Source organism: Nicotiana attenuata, chromosome 1 (assembly GCF_001879085.1).
Source record: "Nicotiana attenuata strain UT chromosome 1, NIATTr2, whole genome shotgun sequence".
NCBI lineage: Eukaryota > Viridiplantae > Streptophyta > Magnoliopsida > Solanales > Solanaceae > Nicotiana > Nicotiana attenuata.
The window spans coordinates 21,329,519-21,351,881 of record NC_031989.1 but is presented as its reverse complement, the minus strand read 5'-3'; the positions used below and the strand labels follow the sequence as shown (position 1 = coordinate 21,351,881).

At 36.4% G+C, this 22,363-nt stretch overlaps 2 protein-coding genes across 3 annotated transcripts; both read right to left on the bottom strand.

Annotated features, from left to right (window-relative positions):
• LOC109213348 lies at positions 2,798-6,496 on the bottom strand. The gene is made up of 2 exons (XM_019377165.1): positions 5,889-6,496; positions 2,798-3,848 (listed from the first exon to the last, which is right to left on the bottom strand). Exons 1-2 carry the CDS (start codon positions 5,994-5,996, stop codon positions 2,901-2,903), a joined length of 1,056 nt encoding a protein of 351 aa, XP_019232710.1. The 5' UTR covers positions 5,997-6,496; the 3' UTR covers positions 2,798-2,900.
• Positions 8,388-10,846, bottom strand: LOC109213218 (putative ribosome biogenesis protein slx9-like). Of its 2 annotated transcripts, none has more exons than XM_019377074.1 (5): positions 10,643-10,846; positions 10,485-10,543; positions 10,279-10,328; positions 8,894-9,033; positions 8,388-8,803 (listed from the first exon to the last, which is right to left on the bottom strand). In XM_019377074.1, exons 1-5 carry the CDS (start codon positions 10,660-10,662, stop codon positions 8,602-8,604), a joined length of 471 nt encoding a protein of 156 aa, XP_019232619.1. In that variant the 5' UTR covers positions 10,663-10,846; the 3' UTR covers positions 8,388-8,601. The 2 variants fall into 2 exon arrangements, with proteins under 2 accessions (XP_019232619.1, XP_019232560.1); XM_019377015.1 differs by having other exon boundaries at positions 8,894-9,036; positions 10,643-10,845.

The window sequence follows — 22,363 nt, the reverse complement described above, 5'->3', positions numbered from 1 at the left end:
GCTAAGCACTTACTAGCACATGGGGTCGGTTGTGCTAATACTACACTCTGTGCTATTTTGCACAGATCCCAGGCTTCAGACAGCAGCAGCAATAGAGTGGGAGCAGGCTTTCAGTCTAGTGAGACCCGAGGTAGCCTTGCAGGCGTTCGCAGGCCCTGGCGTCTCCTTTCATCTATGTTCCTGTTTCTTTCATGTAATTCCGGAGACAGTGTCGAGTTTATTTCTTTCAGACCTTTATGTGTAGTATTGTTAGACAGTCTGTGAAATTGTGACATCAGTCTTGGGTAGAGGCCTTGGTTGAAATTTTCCGCAATTCTATTCAGTTTTCTACAATATTGAGACTTCCGCTTATTATTTAATTTCGTTGCTTTTGTATTATTCCCGATAACTGTTAAAAGTAATTAAATTTGGCTTGCCTAGCTCTCATTATTAGGCGCCATCACGGCTTCCGAGGGTGAAAAATCCGGGTCGTGACAATAAATAATAAAAAGTAAACTGCCTCTAGCGATGGAAAGTAAGTTATGGATCTTTACTTACAGGAATCAAAACTTGATCTTGAGAAGATTCAAGAGATGTATGTTGTCATGTAATGGAAGGACCATTCTAGAAAATATCCCGATCTTTCAGTGATGGCGCGTGATCTACTTAATATTCCTATTATAATTGTAGCATCAGAATCAACATTTACCATTAGGCGTGTTATTACAAAGTACAGAAGTTGCATTGATTATGAAAATGACTATTACTCGAAATTGGCTGCACAACTTTTCCCAAACTCAAACTGGTAATATTTTTTATGTGAATTTAAATATTTATTAGTTTTTAAAATTTAATTATTGTTAAAATTTAACTAATTAATATGCATATGAATTGTAGATGTAGATGAAAGTGAAGATGTTAAGACAATCTTGTCACAAGCGGATTCAAATGTGTTTGATGAAGATGATGTGTTGGATATCCCATAAGCGTCATGGATGTTCTCGTGAATAGTTTGTTTTGAGTTTTGACTTTTAATGAATGAAATATAGTTGTCTTTTACTTTTATTTAGTGTTTATTTTAATATATTGGAACAGTATAAAAAGTTATAAAGTTTTGCAGAAGTTTTCTAATAAGATATTTTTTAACTTTTAAATAACTATTTTTTTTAGGTCAGAACTTAAAGAAAAAATATAAAATTATATTTTAAAAACTGATGGATCGGCCCGTGGAGGCCCGCGACCCACATAGGGCTGGGTGGGCTGACCATTATAAGGCCCATCAAAATGGTGGGCTAGCCCAGCCCAGCCCGTCAATAGCTAAAGCCCACGTGGGCTGGGCTGGGCTAGCCTGGCCCGACCCATATTGACAGCTCTATCGAGAGCATTTCCACTTTGAAAACGACGCTGCTACTACAACTTTATGTTTAGGGGGTGTATACAGTCAGGTTGATTCGAATTTTTCAATTACCAATTGCGGCGAGTTTTTAAATTTAAAAACCAAACCAATTAACCAACAAAGTGAGGTTTTTCAATCTCTATGGTTTTCGGGTTTTTGGATTTTTTCCCAATAAAGTATTCATAGCACAAAATATGTAACTTGTGCTCTAAATGTTTCTTTAGTCCTAGTGAGATACAACTATATAACATATTTTCCAAGAAAATAATGCAATTATATGTGATAAGTCATAGCATTATACTAAAATATTCAATAACAAAGATAATAAAATTACCTAAAGCAAATATTATTAATTAATAAGTCCTATTGAAAATTAATATAATCTAAAAATATTATATAAATCATGATAAAATAAGTATAACTAATAAAGTAGTGTTAATTTGGTTTGGTATAATAGTAAGAATAATAATAATAACAAGAAGGCAAGTTGCGTAGAGCTCAAAATGTGCCGGTTCGTAGATGCGACACCATGATGCTTGAATGTGTTGAGAGTGGTGGAGACTTAAATTTACAAGACGGGAAGTTGTTTCAAAAAGACTTAAATTTTTTTGGAATCTATAATGTCTTATGTTTGATAGGTCTTTCTAGTTTTGTTAGAGATTGTATGCCGTCTTGGCATAAGTTTGAACTATTAATTACCCTAAATGACAAGTTGTTGAATATTGGATCAGAACAAGCCCAAATGGAGTAAAATGGATATAGAGGATTCATATAGCGAAGGCAAACTAGCTTTCTGATTGAGGTGTAGTTGTTGTCACATAAATATGGTTTGGATTTAAGGGTTCTGATTTGGTTTTTCTATCTATTGAAGGATAGTGCAACATATTTATCATAATTGAGTTTTTCTTTTTTTAGAAGGAAATTATAAATCTCCCATATTTTTCTAGTCCCTTTTCTTGGAAGAAAATGTTTGGACTTCTATTAATTGAGGGTCCAAGGGTTATGACCATGTGGCTTCGCACTGGTAGGATCCACAATGTAGCCATATGGTGTTTGAGAGTCTTGTTTAGGGCGAGAACTTTTCGGGGCAGTGTTAGTGTGCTACTTGTGTTTGCCTCTTTGTGAGATTGTTTAGGGGGAGAACTTGATATTTTGTACTCTCTTTTATATAGTGAATTGCTAATCTCCGCCGTGGATGTAGGTCAATTGATCGAACCACGTTAAATGTTTGTGTTTCTTTTGGTATATTTCTCTGTTATTGACTGATTTATCGTTGTTCAAGGTTTGTTTTGCTAGCTTCCGTATGACACCTGATTATTTCGATCCTAACACGCGGCCATATTGGCTGTCCATCTTCTTGAGTTTATATTAACACATTCCTATTTCTGGAGGTACACATTCATATTTGCACAGGTCTGCATATTTTGAGTGTGAAAACAGACAATCTAATTGTGCTTGATATATGATAATGCATTCACATTAGCAGCACTCTGATACACACCAGGCAAATTAAATACTATACATCTTACAAATAAGAAGGTGTAGAAGTAGCAGAAGAAGAGAAAGGGGATGATGTTAAAGACGACGAAGAAGAAGACAACAAGTAACTCGAATTGAACTCTATCTGCAACCGATGATGTAGAGAGAAATAAGAAACTGTCTCCTTTTTCTCTTGCTCCTCCAGTTCCTTTTGAGGGATAGCCGCGAGAAATCTCTTGATGAATTCTCTGCAGCATCCTTTCCCATTGCATATCATCTCTTCCTTAGCCTTAGTATCATTTTTCAATGACTTCTCCTCCGCGTAAACCTTCTCAAACATCATAGTGTTATCATCAAACTTTAAAATGTATGCTTTGTTGCAACCCTCAAATAACCTTTCTCCCAATGTATCAATAATGTAATAAGCGTTAGCTTCCACCTTCAACACGAAGAAATGATCGTTCCAACTTATAATATATACTCTAGGCTCAAATGCAGTCTCTTCTGCAATGCTGCTAATCTTTTCCCATATTTGATCAAATGACATTACTCCTTGTAATGATTCAAACTTCTCAGGGCTGAAGAATCCAACGAAGGATTGATCATGCGATATGGCTATAGGTCGAATACCAGCACGCAAGATAGTCGCTAAATCAAAGTGCTTGTTTGGGAAATCATTGATGTAAGTATCATTTTGGCATAACTTTCTCCATTCTGAGGAACCATGTAATATGAGGTTATCGAATTCTGACCTCGTGGGCATTGCATCTCTATTCGATTGCAGCCAATGGGAGATGACAGCAACCAGTGCTGTACAAGCACTCTCGCCAGCAGCTTTATCGCTACATTGGTCGAAAGATGCAAAGAAGACATTGGTTTTGAGCCTTGTTTGTCCATCCCTATTCTGTAGCTCTTTCACTTCCCAAGCAGACTTCTTGCTGCTGCCTTCATTTTTGTCCTTTGATTCAGTAGAAGGTTCAGGCTTCCCCACATTCTGTTAGTGAAAATCGCATAAGTATCAGTGGACAAAGTTTCACCTTATATCTACATTTAGTCTAGGATAAGAGATTTCATAATTATATTAAACAGATTTCCAGCTTAAACATAACAGAATTGACTCATATTGTTTGTTTTACTTGTTAACAAAGTAGATGATATGGTTTCTAGGATCGTTAACAATGAGATATTATAGCAAATAGTTAAAATTTCAGATGAATATACAGCTCAAAGATAAATTTTACCAAGATATAGACCTGTTTGATTGTGAATTTGGCCTTGACTTGTTCCAAGGGTTTATAAAAGATGACAATGACAATATTTAAGCTTCGGAAGACACTGACTTCTCAACTTTTCCGTTATTCTACTCCCTCCGTCCCAAATTAACAGTCGTTTTAGCTCAAAATAATTGTCACTTTAGAATTCAATACTAGAATTTGTTAATTATTTTCAGCTATACCCTTAATGTTAAAGTAGTAGTTCTTTTTAATACTGTCCAATTCTTAGTAAACTCCTAAACAATATCTTGTATTTAGCGTTTTTTTAATGGACGTGAAAAGAGCTAAAGTGACAGTTAGTATAAATCGGAGATTTTATTAGTTTAGTTTAGTTTATGCAAATGTATCTGTTGGCTAAATCGTGACACAACACTAAAGCTACGACTCTTTTTAATCAACGGTTCTGCTTTACTCCTTGTTGGTTTAAGACTCAATCTCCTTCTCTTCCAAGAGAACCACCCCACTTTGTTGACTGAGTCAGCCTGAGTTTCTACACTCGGTATCGATCCCGACTCAATTGTCTTCGGTTCCACTGCTTCAAATGTTGATGACTCGTCCGAGTCATCTTCTTGACTCAGCTGGTTCTCTTTGTGTCCCTTTCTGTCACACACTTTTACTCTTACCTAAACTTGCAGCTGAGTTGACTCGTTTGAGTCACGGGCACTACCCGCCGAGTCTTGAACATCTCTTATCTTAGCAAATTTTACTTTGACCTAGAATTATTGAAATTGACAAAGTCAGAATAATCATATTTAATTGGGTAATTAAAAATATTAAATGGCTTTATTGAGTCATTTTATTTAATAATTTTCAGAAAATTGAGGGACTTTCACATTGTTATTTTTCTAGAATGTGGTCAAGAAAAATAGGCGTAGAACATAAATTAACATATATACTCCTTTTCAAAAAGACCGAACCTAATTTTTTTTTAATCAGTTTTTAAAAAGAATGATTTCTTTTTAAATTTGAAAAGAATGTAATTTTAAATTTTCATTTTATTATTAATGAGATAATTTTGTAAACACATAAATATTTATGAATTATTTTGGACCATTAGTTTCAAAAAAAAAAATTTAACTTCACGTCCGGTTAGACAAGTTCAAATAAAGTGAAATGAAGGGAGTATAGAATAAGATACATTATCAATCATTGTCCTTTAAACTGCTGGAACATCAAGGAATTAGTCAGCTAAAAGCTGTCACTTTTGCTTATGTTATTAACAAGTCAGAGAACATATTCTACTAAATTCTCGGCAAGATTTATTCATTATTAGCCTCAGATATTTGACTTGTCAACCCCCCCCCCCCCCCACCCACACACACACAAAAAAAACAAGCAAATAGCGGTAGAAGTTTGACCAAATATGGGAAAATAAAACTAATATCTTGCTGTGACATCGTGTGAAAGCAAGCTTAATTACATATTTGAAGTTTTAATTATCCCAAAAAATAATATAACAAATGTAACAATTGGAAGATTTATGGAAATCTTAAGGTACATCTATGCTAACACAAAATTTCCTTAAAAAGGAAGAACAAAAATGTAAATTACAAAACAAAACAGGAGTTAGCATCGGACAAATTCCATCACTAAACAGTGTAGTTTAATTTGACGACAGATTAGCGATGAATTATAAAAAATTAGTTAGCTTGGGCGATTTAGCATAAATTAGTGGCTAACTTCACAGCTAATTTCTGTTTTTTTTTTTTTAATTGAGATAGACATTAATTGAGCTAGATGAAGAAAAGAATGGAACTTACATGGAGAGTGGGTGATATAGAAACTCTACCAATATTCAAAGTAATGGGAAGTTTCTCTTCAACTTCAGACACCATTTTTGAAGCCATTTCTGCTACATTAACCACCATTTTTGCCTCCAATTTATTTGAATATAAAACATTAAATGAGACATCCCAAGGCGAATGAATACTTTAGACTGTGATAACAACCAGAAACCTCTGTAAAACAACAAACATTCTCAAACTCATCACTATCACTATTCCATTCAATGGAATTATTAGCTGTCCTTTCTTCACAATTCTCCGACTTGTAATATCTTTCTTCTGCTTATAATGAAATGGGACTAATCCAAACTTGGGTTCACCTTTCCATTTCATCTTAATTGCCATCATCTTCACTTTTTTTGATTCTTGATTCACCCCATCAAATGCTTCAATATTATCATCAACTCCTAATTCTAGCTTCAACGTCCTAATTTTCACCTGAAACTTTTTAATTTTCACCACCATTCAAATATAAGACTTTGTTCAAGACAGAAAATATATATTGCTATTTATATATATAATATAATGAGAAGAAAGATAGTTTCCTTAGTAAGCAATGTAACAGAGGAAGGAGATGAGAAAATATATACAAATTCAAGAAAAGAAGAGGTGTAAAGGGAGTTGTCATAAGACAAATGAAGAAGGGACACGTCAACGCGGGAAAAGAATTTCAACAAGTGGGAAGTACGCGTGTGTTTAGAGGAACCAAATCCGATGACGGATTTTAGGATATTCGTGTAAAACATGAGAACGAAATGTACTTTTTGTTCTCCCAACGTGTTTAATTTGTTTTTAATTGTTTCCCCTTTTTGATGTTCAAAGTTCAATTCTTACTATGAAAATATAATATTTGTACCACGGGATATAACATTTTGAAGCTATTATATCTTATTCGGTATATGAAAATTTCTTCTAGAGATTTTATGTCTTTTATTTGACTTGGAACTGGTATCGTAGAAGGCCTTTCATGTGATTATTTCATTTAATAGTGTCCAATGTCCAGTTATACTGTGACAACAAAAAAGAAACCGAGTTTCATTTCAACTTTCTCATTTATTGATCTACTAAAAAGATTATCAAACACCTTAACTAAATAAATGTTAAAAGTTCTGTGTTTGGCAAATTCCATTTAAAGCTGATAATATTTGTCCTTCGGACCTTCCAACACCAAATATATGTGCCAGACTCTATAGATTATGCTACCACTTAGCATCAACCATCAGGACGGAGCTAGCTAAAAAGCTAGCAGGTTCGGTCGAAATTAGTAGCTTATGTTCAAATTTTGTATTTATTATAAAAATTCATTGAATATGTATAAATTATTAATTTAAAATTTAATAACTTAAAGTACTAAAATTTCAAACCTATTAGTTTCAAATTCTAATTCAGCCTCTATAACAATCATTGCAATAGTCTAAGGCTCGAAGGGAAGACGCTGGGAATTGGCTTTTGCAGTTGAAAGCGCAACTCATCCTAGCGTGGTATATCTATCTCCTGATAATGATCATTACAACAGAAGGGTATAATATAAGAGATACCAAGTTTAAAACGTAAGGTTAACATTATCACAGGTTCAGATTCAAAATTTACGAACAACGACTAACTCAATCAGTAGAGGAGACAATAATTCATGAAGGGGATTCAAGGAAATGTTCCCTTGTATTTAGCGGATCAATAGAGTAGACAGAAAACAAAATTTCACCTATACACACAATACAATTTTCGCAAAGGGGATTTAATTTAACCCCCTTCGATAAACATGACACTGCCACCGCACTCAATTGGGCTTTCATATGCTGTTCAACTATAATTAATTCAACATTCAACTGAAAAATGAAATAGGGCATCGTACAACATCAAAGGGTGATGTTAACAACTTGAAGAAATATGAAAAATGAAGTGCGCATATTACATCATTAAAAGGAGGAGCTGAAATAAAGTTTGAAAATAGCAAGTTTTAATTAAACCAAAATCGTCCTTCTAATTTCTGTTGAATTGTAGTGGATCTTTTATGCTAAACCAAACAAATTGTAGTGAGGCTCTTTGCAAAATACTTATAGCCTGTTTGGCCAAGCTCAATTTTTGGCCAAAAGTGCTTTTTTTTGGCCAAAAATTGAGGTGTTTGGCCAAGCTTTTGGAAGGAAAAAAAAGTGCTTTTGAGGAGAAGCAGAAACAGTTTTGGAGAAGCAGAAAAAAGTAGCTTCTCTCCAAAAGCATTTTTTTGAGAAGCACTTTTGAGAAAAATACACTTAGAAGCAGTTTTTTAAAGCTTGGCCAAACACTAATTGCTGCTCAGAAGTGCTTTTCAAACTAATTAGCCAAACACAAACTGCTTCTCTCCAAAAGTACTTTTGAGAAAAGCACTTTTGAAAAAAAACACTTCTCAAAATAAGTTGATTTTTGCAGCTTGGCCAAACGGGCTATTAAAGTAAGGCTCTTTGCATACTTCTTGCAAGTTGCAACTAACTCAACGGATGAATGATCATATTCGACCGATATACGGCAAGGCAAGAGAATGATAAGATTTACCTTAATCGCTTTCCTGCACGCCTAGGCAAGATCATAGCAGTAAATAGCTGCTAGTTTAGTAGCACTATGAACTACTATGAACACAGACCAACACGCCAAAATTTGGCAAATGGGGATCTTTACTAGAAGAAGCAGGAAAAAAGTGAAGTTAAAGAGTACATTATATCTCCATTGACTGTGGCGCGGCTGAGGCTTTAGATTTCTTTTTTCCTTTTCTATTTCCATTTTTCTTTTCCCTTTTTTTTGGCTTATCATCCAGGGTCGGCTGCGTGCTTTGAAGATGTTGATGAATGGCACCTAGTGGATCTGCCTGGAAAGCAGGATGATTAATAACTGCTTGAAACTGATTGCCTTCCTTCAACCTGTTGGAAGTATACACTCTTAGGAACAAATTGCTCTATCATACAAAGGACATGGGCTTTTGAAAGATAAACAAGGTTTTAAGTACTCACACTAAATTTTTCCTATTTTTACTTTTCAACTTGAACTCTGCAGGTTTTGGTTGCTGAGAGGCTTTTAACTCCGGGAGAAACTCTGTAAGTTCAGAAAGATCATAAGCCTTCAACTTCTTTTGCCTGCTTCTTACTTTTTTCTTCTGTCAGAAAAACAATCACCAATTCAGCAGAATAAACACAAGGCATAGTTTCAAGAGAAGCATCAACAGGGTACCCTCTAAATTTTGATTATTCAATTCATTAATAGAGAACTGTTGCACTATGTTATATTGTATCATGCAACCAACTCTATGTCCAACGTTAAAAGTGAAGTGTATCCTCCAGCCACCATACTGTAGAACCACAGTGGAATCTTCCTCAAAAAACGCTTAACAAACCATGAAGCTAGATGCAAATTTTGGGACTTAATAATCAAGAGTTAAGTGACTGAAGCCACATGAAAGAATTTGGGACAAGATGGAACTGACTAGTTAGAGTGCATGAAAATGGAAGGGAAACAAAAGAAAATAGGAAGTTAATTTTGGGGCTGGTGAAGGCGTGTTGGATAGCAAGTTAGCAACTAGTAGAACTTATCTCAACACTTCTTTGCATCTTAGAGTTAATGACAAACTCAAGGACAAAATAGTGCAGGACCTATAGATATCTAGATTCAAAATTGCAAAAAATACAGCGACACACATAAATAATCAACTTCAAGGAATCATTCTATATCCCAATAGACATATTAGCTGAGGTAAAAACATCATTTAACTTAAGAAATCACAACATCCATTCAATCTTATAGTATCTCCTGGGAATGTCATCCCATTTAGAGTGCCAAATGCAGAAAAAGAGCGCAAAGAGGCAACTGATCAAGACGAGACTTATTAAACCACTATGTTCACACTGTCAATCTTAGAGGAATTCACACTTGATACCAATGCCAACCTTCACTATCTGGTCTCTTCAACCGGAATAACCTTCTTCAATTTTTTTATTTTGCAAAGTTAAGTCAAATATAGGGAGCACCCACAGAGATTGTACACTCCCAATTTCTGCTGTAAACATGCCAGGACATGCATTGATCCAGGATTAGCATGTTTCCACATACATTAAACTAGAGCGCGTGAAAGAAAGTCCGTCAGTCGGTATAAAAGGAAAGCAGAATAAGCCTTTATTCAAACTATTTTTCTTCATCTATTTTTGGCTATAGATATAGAGACGAAACATTTTAGATGCATCATTCACTTTTACAGTTGTATCTAGCAGCAGAGCTAAAACCCCCTGAGTGGAGTATTCCTTATAGTCTCAAGTTAGAGACTCGATAGCTAAAGTCACCAATGATTGAAACCCTAGAACAATTAACAAAGTTTCTGGAAAAAAAGGGGGGCAAGTACACAAACCTTAGTAATAGACTTCTGGGCAGCTAATGAAGTAACTGTCTGTTTAACCTCTGTAGAAAGAACCATGCGAAATTTCCAGTTAAAATATACATTAGAAGAATGCAATCACTAGATATGTGAACTCAAAATAGATATGCCATAACACACACACAAAAAAAAAGGAGACATCTATTAGACAAAATCGAGTATAAGGTCAAGAAAATTACTAGCATAAAACTCGAGCTTCTTTTCGAATTTACGTTCAGCACGAGCGGCTGCATCTCCGCTGAAATACAAAAACGAAAAAAATTTAGAGAGTGCGAGAGAAAAACTAAGGGTAATAGATAATACAAGGCTTAATTAAGAGTAGTATTTAAGATCTGACCGTGAGGCTGTCTTCCCCATGCTTGACGGGGTAGTAAGAGCAGCGGTCTTTGCTGTTGAAAAGCTAGGGCAAGAATACAGGGGAAATTTATTAATTTAATGGGTAGCGATTGGAAAGACCAAGGTTGAAAGCTTGTAGGCAGCTGAAGTAGACGATGAAGATTGAGAACTCTTTAAAGATGGACGCCTAAATCCTAATGCCTAATCCCTTGTTTTTTCATTTGTTAGTTTTGGACTTTTGGGTTGTGCCGTTGTGGGCCTCTATGGTTATGCTGCTGTGTTAAAATAGCACGGCCTAGCCAGTTTTCGGACTGATCATTCAAAAATATCCAGCATTTGCAAAATTGTTAAAAAATAATCACTATTTTGCTGCAACAGGGACCGGTCAAGCATAATATACGGGAGATCGGTGCACCTGTGTATGAACTTCCAGCATATTATGTTGGAACTCCAACACGCAGAAAGTTCCCGCATAATATATTGAGATTGGAGCACATGTGTATGAACTTGCAGCATATTATAATGGACCGGTATATTATACTGGAACTCCAGTATATTATGCTGGAGTTCTAGTATACTTATGCAGGAACTACATTATAATATGCTGGATTTCCAGTATACTTATGCTGGAACTCCATTATAATATGCTGGAATTCCAGTATACTTATGCTGGAACTCCACTATATTTTGCTTGAGTATTTTCCGGATTTTGAACAGTGTTTTCGTTCAGATTTATCTTACATGAAAAATGGCTAAATTTCGATTATTTTTGAAATTGTGGCTATTTTTAAATGACCACTTATAAATTTGGCTATTTTTTAATTTCTCCCTGGTGCTGTTTGTGTGAGTTTACATTATTGGGTTGTTATCTTTTGAGGCAGGGTGATTTGCATAAATAGGACATTTTGGTGCCACTATTAATTTTTGAACCCCATTTTGTTCCATGGGCAAAATTTCAAATTTAATAAGTATTGCCTCTTGCTTACCCCATGGATAACACTTATGACTTTTGACCTTAAAGGTCTGCGCCCATGAGACAAGTGAGGGTCAAAACTTAAGACCATCCATTTTGAAACACGGGTAAAGAAACAGTGGCGGATGTACATGGAGACTTATGGGTGCTTGAGCACCCATTAGTTTTAACCAGATTTAGTAAATTTACATAGGCAATTATAAAAATAGTTATTTAAATATAGAGTGAGCACCCATAACTAAACTCATTTTTCCTCTTCTTTTGGATTTTTTATCGACAAGCACCCATCAGTTTAAAATTCTGGATCCGCCACTGTAAAAAAAGAAGGATATTGGGAAAGAAACAGACGGCAAAGAAATTAAATCCTTATATACTTCAAAGAAGAGAAAGAAAAATAATGAAAATATATGAAGACTGAAGCTGAAAGTTTTGAAGAAAAACAGATGGATTTCACAATGGGCCAAAAACAGTTTCCTCTAAAAGTTTAGCTCATTTAACTTAACAAAGAGACTGAAGTAATTTTTTGCAAATTGTATGTGTGTCCATAAGCACGAGTACGTATATGTATGTACTATAAATCCTTTTCCGCGTTCAAGAATCCTCCTCAGATTGTATACACGAGTTTGTGGCCATTAGGCAGCTTTCGGTAGCATGGATATAAAGATTGATCAAGTCAAAGTGAAAATATTTTGCATTTTGTTGCAAAAATCCATTAAGATGAAAAAGATTGACCAAACAACCTAATGAAGTGATTTGAATTAGTTTTATATCCTTTTGTAAGAGAGGAAAAAAATTAGATTTTTGTACCTCTGATCATGTGATTAGACATCTTACCAAATTTTGCGAATGACTGAAATTATTTTACTCCTATCAAATTTCACCTTCTACTTGACACTTGCTAATTATTTTCTCTTCCAAACAATACATAACTTATAAATTTCAACTTCATATGGGACTTAATCAAATAATTGTGAAAGGAAAAGCCCACATCACAAAATCTCAGTCTATGACAGTTCACAAGGCATAAATTTCTTTGTTTTGGATGGTATTAGTTGGATTTAACCCAACTTGTGCTTTTCCCCCCTTTCAACCCCTTGCTTGTTACTACTACTATTTTTAAGTAAAATACAATTTAATATTATTGAAATAAAATAATTGACAAAAGGTAAAATTTGCTTTTTGACTCTAAGTTTTCCTTATCTTAAAGCATTGTATTTAAATAAACAAATCATGGTAATTAATTGGTTGAATTTAAAAAAAGGGGACATAATATCTCCAATTCCTACTTAACCCAACTATTCTTTACCCATTCTATGCAACTTGTATGTGGGCACAAGCCATAATTCATTTTTTATCTTTTACTATCATTTTTTTTTGGGGGAGGGGGGGGGGGGTGGTTTCTCTCCTTAAAAATCTAGCTGTAAATTTAATTTGCATCTGAAGTTAGTATATTCCATTTACTTTACAGGCCCCGTTTGGCCATGAGTTTTGCCAAAATAAATTTGGGATTTATTTTCAAAACTCATGTTTGACCATAAATTTTGCGCATATTTTGGCCAAATCCCAAATTTCAAATCCCAAAATCAGCTATTGAGCTGATTTTGGGCCAAAATCCCAAAACTTGGGAATTATATACATGTTTTTCCAAAATAAAGTTGGAAAATATGTTTTGAAAACGTATGTCCAAACACATTTTCATCTTCAAACCAAACTTCACCCAAATCAAATTTTTCAAAACAAATTTGGGATCTATGGCCAAACGCTAGCTTAAAATTACTCAAGAAATCCTCTGTTTGGCCCCCAAAGCTGGAAAATATGGAGAGTTCAACCAATGTTGAAAACCGCACTACATAAATGGAAAAGTTAGTGTTTCACCTAATGCTTAATTTAAGGTAGTTTATGAATTTTATGTTGGAGAAAGTCATACTTTTGCAAGAGTGTCAATTAAGCAAAAGTGGCTTTCTTTCGTTTCAAATTTTATCCGTCTACCTTACTTTCTAGCCTTTTAGCTTTTCTCTCTTTTTCTTCTTTTTAGTGTCTAACATTAACTGGCTTTTTTTCTTTTGGTTTTTTAATCGCTGTTTGATATCTTTATAGGCGCCCGATTAAATTTGGATTTGATTGGGAAGTTCCACGTTGGAGATAAAGCACTCGTTAACAAAAATTGACTTCATATTCAGAACTCAAATTCGAAACTTTTGGTTAAGAATGAAAGAGTACTTACTACTCCACTACTAACCTTATTGATAACGTAAACTGACTTTCCTCCTGCATTGTTCCTTCTAATGACATGACAGGAGTGAGTTATGGTTGCCGTACTATAGCTGGTTTATATTAATATATTAAGATTCTTGCACATTCTTAAAAAATACATTTAATTACCTTAATTATAAGAATATTTTTAAAATATGGTTTATCCGTCCAAAAACATATCACTTAATTAATATTGCACTGATAAGAGGGGTTGCTCGGATGGTCAGCACCCCCCAACTACAACCCCAGAATCGTAAGTTCGAATCACCAAAAGAGTAATGGCTCAAACAAGGGGGAATCAAAAAGAGAGGGGAATATATAAAATAAATAAATTAATATTGCACTAAATGACGTCTTATTTTTAAAACGTTAAAGTATTTTGAAATAAAATTACACTAACATTTGGTACTAGAGGGAGTAACATTTATCAATTTAGCAATTTGATTAATTTTTTCTTCCCATAATTCTGCATAAACATTACTGCAATACACTACTTAATGATTTATTGTTTAGTGATGATGCAGCAATTGAGATCTTTATAGTTACTCAAAACGATGATTCTTAATACAAAAATTAAACTCATAATTCCTCCCCCAAAGAATCGACGTAGGTGATAATGAACGCCAAAATCACGCAGCTAAACAGTTGTAGTTAGGGCTTCGATCCAAACCGAAAACCGAATCAAACCGATTAAGTAAACCGATATTTTTCTTGGCTTGGATTGGTTTTGATTTTAAATTTTAAAAACCGATAATATTTGGTTTGGTTTTGGTTCTATTATAAAAAACCAAAAAAACCGAACCGAACCGATTGATTATATAAAAATATGAATAATTATTAATATCTTTTCGTAAATAATTTTAAATACTTTATGCATTTTAATTATTATTTTGAATTTTGATTTATCCTACTTATATCTTAAAAGATTGCCTAAGCCCAAAAGAATAGGAATCGGCCAATTTTCTTTTCCTTAAGAGGATCTAATTCTCTAACCTACACACATACTTTTTCCTAATAAAAGAGTTAGAAAAAAAATCTACGACAAGAGTAAAGAAAGCAAACTCAAATTGCAAGACTATAGTAGCTAAAACTTGAGAAAGTAAACTTTTAGTTTTTCTTTTGTTCATTTTTTTCGTATAAACAGGTAAATAAACTTTCAGTTCCGAAATAAATATATAAAAAAGCATAAATTTAGCAAATTATTTTCAGATTGTTGTCTAGTGTTGTTTTACTATAATCGACTTATCATTAGCTTACTAGGAACCGAAAAACAGAACCAAACCGAACCAAACCAACAACAACCAAACCGATGGTTCCTATTGCAGCCTCACTATCGCAATGTATGCAAATAGGAGCCAAAGGTTTTGGCCAGAACGGAATGTCTTCTAAAAAATTCCGAAGCCATTCAGCTTCTTCACCGGTTTTATCCAAAGCTATAAACTCTGATTCCATTGTAGAGCGAGCAATGCACGTTTGTTTGGAAGACTTCCAAGATACTGCTCCTGCACCAACAGTAAAAACATATCCACTTGTGGACTTTGTTTCTGATGAGCCGGTTATCCAATTAGCATCACTATATCCTTCGATAACCGCAGTGTATTTATTGTAGTGCAAAGCGTAGTCTTGGGTATATTCCAAATATCCCAGAACTCGTTTCATTGCTACCCAGTGATGTTTGTTGGGATTACTTGTGAATCGACTAAGTTTACTTATCGCACAAGCTATATCAGGTCGTGTACAGTTCATGATGTACATTAAGCTTCCCAACACACGAGCATACTCCAATTGAGACGTACATTCACCTTTATTCTTTATGAGATGATGATTTAAGTCAATTGGAGTTCTTGCACTTCTAAATTCCAAGTGTTTGAATTTTTCAAGTACCATTTTCACGTAATGTGATTGAGACAAAGCTAGACCTTGAGGAGTCTTCTGGATTTTAATTCCTAGAATTACATCGGCAACTCCTAAGTCTTTCATATCAAACTTACTAGCAAGCATGCGCTTAGTAGCTTGAATGTCGGCAATGTCTTTGCTCATTATTAGCATATCATCAACATATAAGCAAACAATGACTATATGATTTGGAACGTTCTCAATGTAAACACATTTATCACATTCATTAATCTTAAAACCATTTGACAACATTGTTTGGTCAAATTTCGCATGCCATTGTTTGGGTGCTTGTTTTAGTCCATAAAGAGACTTAACAAGTCTACACACCTTCTTTTCTTTTCCCGGAACCACAAACCCTTCAGGTTGGTTCATGTAAATTTCTTCCTCAAGATCACCATTTAAGAAGACTGTTTTTACATCCATTTGATGGATTTGAAGACCATACAAGGCGGCTAACGCTATTAGCATCCGAATGGATGTAATTCTTGTTACCGGCGAGTATGTGTCAAAATAGTCAAGACCTTCTCGTTGTCTAAATCCTTTGACAACAAGTCTTGCCTTATATTTGTCAATAGTACCATCATCTTTCATTTTCTTCTTGAAAATCCATTTAGAACCCAACGTTTTGTTACCTGGAGAAAGATCAACCAATTCCCAAGTATGGTTGCTCAATATGGATTCTATTTCACTATTGACAGCTTCTTTCCAATATTGTGCCTCTGAGGAAGACATTGCTTCCTTGAAGGTACGAGGCTAATTTTCTAACTGAAAAGTCAGAAAATCTGGACAGAATGAAGTAGATGTCCTTTGACGTTTACTTCTTCTCGGATTTTCTTCATTAGGCATATCATCTATTATTTCCTCCCGAAGTCGTTTTGACTTTTGGCAGATCACTTCACTTTCCTTTTTATATGGAAAAATAGTTTCAAAGAATTCAGCATTATCTGATTCTATTATCGTATTAACGTGAATCTCCGGATTTTCTGACTTATGAACCAGAAAACGATATGCCTTGCTATTGGTTACATATCCAATAAATACACAATCAACCGTTTTTGGACCTATCTTAACCCTTTTAGGTTTAGGAACTTGTACCTTAGCTAAACACCCCCACACTTTGAAGTATTTCAAGCTGGGCTTCCTTCCTTTCCATTTTTCATAAGGAATGGACTGTGTTTTACTATGAGGTACACGGTTGATTATTCGGTTAGCTGTAAGTATAGCTTCCCCCCACAAGTTCTGTGGTAAACCAGAACTTATCAACAACGCATTCATCATCTCTTTCAACGTTCGATTCTTCCTCTCCGCAATTCCATTAGATTGTGGAGAGTAAGGGGCAGTTGTTTGGTGAATAATGCCATTTTCCAAACATATTTCTTCAAAAGGAGATTCATATTCGCCACCCCTATCACTTCTTATCATTTTGATCTTTTTGTTTAGTTGCGTTTCAACTTCACTCTTGTATTGCTTGAAAGCATCAATTGCCTCATCTTTACTATTAAGTAAATAAACATAGCAGTATCTCGTGCTATCGTCAATAAAAGTAATAAAATACTTTTTCCCACCGCGAGATGGTGTTGACTTCATGTCGCAAATATCTGTGTGAATTAAGTCTAAAGGACTTGAATTCCTTTCAACGGACTTATAAGGATGCTTAGCATACTTTGATTCCACACATATTTGACATTTGGAATTAATGCAATCAAATTTTGGCAATACTTCTAGATTTATCATCTTTCGCAATGTTTTGAAGTTTACGTGACCTAAACGCGAATGCCATAAAGTGTTTGACTCAAGCAAGTAAGAAGAAGCATTCACTTTATTGATAGGAACTGCTATTACATTTAGCTTAAAAAGGCCCTCATTTAGGTAACCTTTTCCTACATACAAATCGTTCTTACTTAGTACAACACTATTAGAAACAAAAATACATTTGAATCCATTCTTGACAAGAAGTGAGGTAGACACAAGATTCTTGCGAATTTCTGGAACATGGAGGACTTGGTTTAGAGTCACTATTTTTCCCGACGTCATCTTCAACGCAATCTTGCCAACTCCTTCAATTTTGGCCGTAGATGAATTTCCCATGAAGATTGTCTCGTCGGGACCTGCGGGGGCATAAGAAGAAAATAACTCCTTGTTAGCACAAACATGGCGGGTGGCTCCAGAATCTATCCACCATTCTTTCGGATTTCCTACCAAGTTGCATTCAGACAACATGGCACACAAGTCTTCCATTTCATCTTCAACCATGTTGGCTTGATTCTTTTTCTTCTTATCATTCTTTGGCGAACGACAATCCACTGCCTTATGCCCAGTTTTTCCACAGTTGTGGCAATTACCCTTGAACTTCTTCTTACTTGGGTAATTCTTTGGTCCAGAAGCTTTCTTCCTCTTCTTATTTTGTGGTGCCTCCTCAACAATGTTTGCCCCCATTATTGTCGAGTCTCCACGTGACTTCTTTTCAGCATTTTTGTTGTCCTCTTCTATCCTCAAACGAACAATCAAGTCTTCTAGTGTCATTTCCTTTCGTTTGTGTTTAAGATAGTTCTTAAAATCCTTCCACAGCGGAGGTAACTTCTCAATGAAAGCAGCGACTTGAAAGGCCTCATTTATGACCATACCTTCAATAACAAATTCATTATTAATAATAAGATAAATCTTATTAATAAAATTATTGATTTGGGTCATACCTTCAGCAAAGAGGTCATGTACAATGACTTGTAGTTCTTGGACTTGAGTTATGATCGACCTAGTGTCAATCATCTTGAAATCCAAGAACCTTGCAGCCACGAACTTCTTAAGTCCAGCATCCTCAGTCTTGTACTTCTTCTCAAGCGCATTCCATAACACTTTTGAAGTTTCAATGACACTATAGACATTGTACAAGCCATCTTCCAAATAACTCAAAATGTAACTTTTGCACAAGAAATCAGAATGTTTCCATGCTTCAGTTACAACAAGTCGTTCATCATCCGGAGTATTTTCAGCATGACCGGAGGATCCTCCTTGATGAAACGTTGCAAACTCAACGTAGTAAGATAGAAGAGCATCTTCATTTGCCAGCGTTTGAAGTCAATACTGGAAAACTTTCCGGGTTTTTCTGCCGGTGCCATAGCATGAGCAGGAGTAGAACGGCTTGACGAGGTAACAACACTCGTAATAGTAGCACCCATTCCCGCAACACTTCCATTAGTTTGGTTTTCATTCGTCATATTTCTGTAAAGTTGAAAACAATACAAAACTTTGTTAAATCAGTGAAGTTTTGATATCTTTAAACTGAATATCAAACCAAACATATAACACGTAACAATGGTGAAGTTTTTATATACTTCAAACCCGTACGTTTATTATTCCGGCAAAGTTTTTATGTACTTTAAACCGGACAGAAAGAATTATTGGAGTAGAAAGCAACGAAGGCTTTAGTCTCCAAAACAGTATACAAAATATGAATAACAGTTTAATATATGTTTCAACACAGAAACGTTAGTATAAAATTCCTTAAGCTTGTGAGCGCTACTGTGTTAAAACACAAAATCAGAAAAATCTGTTAGAAAAATAAAAGAAACTGGAAAAATAGAAGAGTTTAAGAAATATTCCGAGTCCACAATTTTCTTGTGTGTCCTTAAGGAATTTTAACCCCCTCACACGTTGCCAAGGTAATGGATTAAATCCTCCCAGGATAAAACGGAAAAAACCTTCCTGCAACAGTGGCAATACAAACTGCAGGATACCAACGAACTCAAAGAACGGAGCAAAATCACACTTACGAATTTGAGAGAGAGAGACTGCGAATTAGGATGCAGTATATTCAGAAAGAAAGAAGTTCTGGAGTGTTTTTCGTGTGTAGAAAATGGAGCATTGCCTCAGAATTTATAGGCAATTATCAGAAGAGGTGTCTGGAAAAGGTGCCTTTTCAGAAGAATACGCTGCCAGCCGCGGTTCTACCGCGGTCGTGGCAGAACCGCGGTCAGAGAGGCTTTCTGAACCTGCCTGCCGCGGTTCTACCGCGGTCGCGGCAGAACCGCGGCCAGAGAGGCTCTCTGAACCTTCAGCAGGGTTCTGGCGTATTTTCAGCAGTGATTTGGCATTCAATTAATTATTAATAACTAAATAAATTTTTGTCCAAAAATAATCTTATTGATCGATCATTTGACAAATCCAAATCCAAATCCAAATCCAAATCCAAATCCAAAGCAAAGCCGAGCCGAGCGACGACGACGACGGCGCGAGGGTTCATTCTCTTCAACTCCTTTTAAGAGCTTTAAGAAGTGATTCTATATATAAGCACAAAAATGTGATTGTCCCTCACCAACGAGGGACAAAGTGCAAGACAAAAGTTCACTTCTTCAAATTTTCAATTTCCCTCCATTTTATTTCACTCCATTTCCAATTCACACTTCTTCTACTTTAAAGCCCAATGGCTTAAAGTCCAACAGTCACGGCCACTTATTGCCAGCTCACGAAGCACACAGCTATAAATACCAAGAGATAAAACCCTAGAAAGGGGGGCTTCTTCTTCTTCACTATTGACGAGAGAAAAAAGAGATAACGAGACCCATATTATGGGCAAGAGGAACACCATTGTAAGGCTCTGAACCTCTTCATGGAGAGTTGTCCAAACCAATATTATCAATAAAGGCTCCTAATGTTTCTCCCCCTAATCCTGAGTACTTATTTTCGTCTCCTTAATTTGGTCCAATGGATTATTACGTTTTGCTATGATTTTCCCGTGATTTACTTATATTGTTTTATACTCATAAGATATGCGATAACTTTTGAGCAAACAATTTGGCGCTGTCTGTGGGGATTTCCTAGCAAAATCGCGTAGTTCTTCCCTGGACCAAAAGGAAAGAGACGCCAAACTCGAAGGGGAACTCGAAGATCTCAAATCAAGATCTAAGTCCTCTTTCTCTCTCCGATATCGGATAGTGCAAACAAAAAGAAGAAGCCCCCCCCCCTCCTAAGGGAAGGCCTCTGTAAGGCATCTCCCACATCCCTGATACGAGCTCCGGCCAAACACCGGCACGGAGATATCTCGAGCCGAGAGTCGCCTCAAGACAGCATATATACCCTGGTTGGGAAGACAACGGATGAGCTGCTCAAGGTCTCGAATCCAACCGAGCTTCAGCACTCAATACCCACAATATGGGACTCAGGCCATGAGTTTTCGTCATCAAGATCGACAAAGTTCAACAACAGTTGAACTGGGACTCAGGCCATGAGCCTTCGCAATCAAGATCGACAAAGTTCAACAATAGTTGAACTGGGATTCAGGCTATGCGCCCTCGCCAAGATGTTCAACTACGGTTGAACTGGGACTCAGGCTACGCGCCTTCGCCATCAAAATCGACCAAGTTCAACAACAGTTGAACTGGGACTCAGGCTACGCGCCTTCGCCATCAAAATCGACCAAGTTCAACAACACTTGAACTGGGACTCAGGCCATGAGCCTTCGTCATCAAAGATCGACAAAGTTCAACAGCAGTTGAACTGGGACTCAGGCCATGAGCCTTCGCCATCAAGATCGACAATGTTCAACAACAGTTGAACTGGGATTCAGGCCATGCGCCTTCGCCAGTAAGTTCGACTACGGTTGAACCAAGATTCAGGCTATGCGCCTTCACTAGTAAGTTCAACTACGGTTGAACCAAGACTCAGGCTAAGCGCCTTCGTCATTAAATCAAGGCTATGCGCCTTCCCCAGTAAGTTCAACTACGGTTGAACCAAGATTCAGGCTATGCGCCTTCACCAAAAAGTTCAACTATGGTTGAACCAAGACAGGCTATGCGCCTTCGCTAGTAAGTTCGACTACGGTTGAACCGGGACTCAGGCTATGCGCCTTCACCAAACAGTTCAACTACGGTTGAACCAAGACAGGCTAAACGCCTTCAAGACAGGCTATGCGCCTTCACCAAAAAGTTCAACTACGGTTGAACCAAGACAGGCTATGCGCCTTCACCAACAAGTTCAACTACGGTCGAACCGGGACTCAGGCTATGCGCCTTTGCCAGTAAGTTCAACTACTCAGGCTATGCGCCTTCACCATTAAATCTAGGCTATGCGCCTTCGCCAGTAAGTTCAACTACGGTTGAACCAAAACTCAGGCTATGCGCCTTCGCCATTAAATCTAGGCTATGCGCCTTCGCCAGTAAGTTCATCTATGGTTGAACCAAGACTAAGGCCATGCGCCTTCGCCATTAAATCTAGGCTATGCGCCTTCGCCAGTAAGTTCAACTACGGTTGAACCAAGACTCGGGCTAAGCGCCTTCGTCATTAAATCAAGGCTATGCGCCCTCGCCAAGAAGTTCAACTACAGTTAAACCAAGACTTAGGCTAAGCGCCTTCGTCATTAAATCAAGGCTATGCGCCCTTGCCAAGAAGTTCAACTACGGTTAAACCAAGACTCAGGCTACGCGCCATCGCCATCAAAATCGACCAAGTTCAACAACAGTTGAACTGGGACTCAGGCTATGCGCCTTCGCCATCAAAATCGACCAAGTTCAACAACAGTTGAACTGGGACTCAGGCTACGCGCCTTCGCCATCAAAATCGACCAAGTTCAACAACAGTTGAACTGGGACTCAGGCTACGCACCTT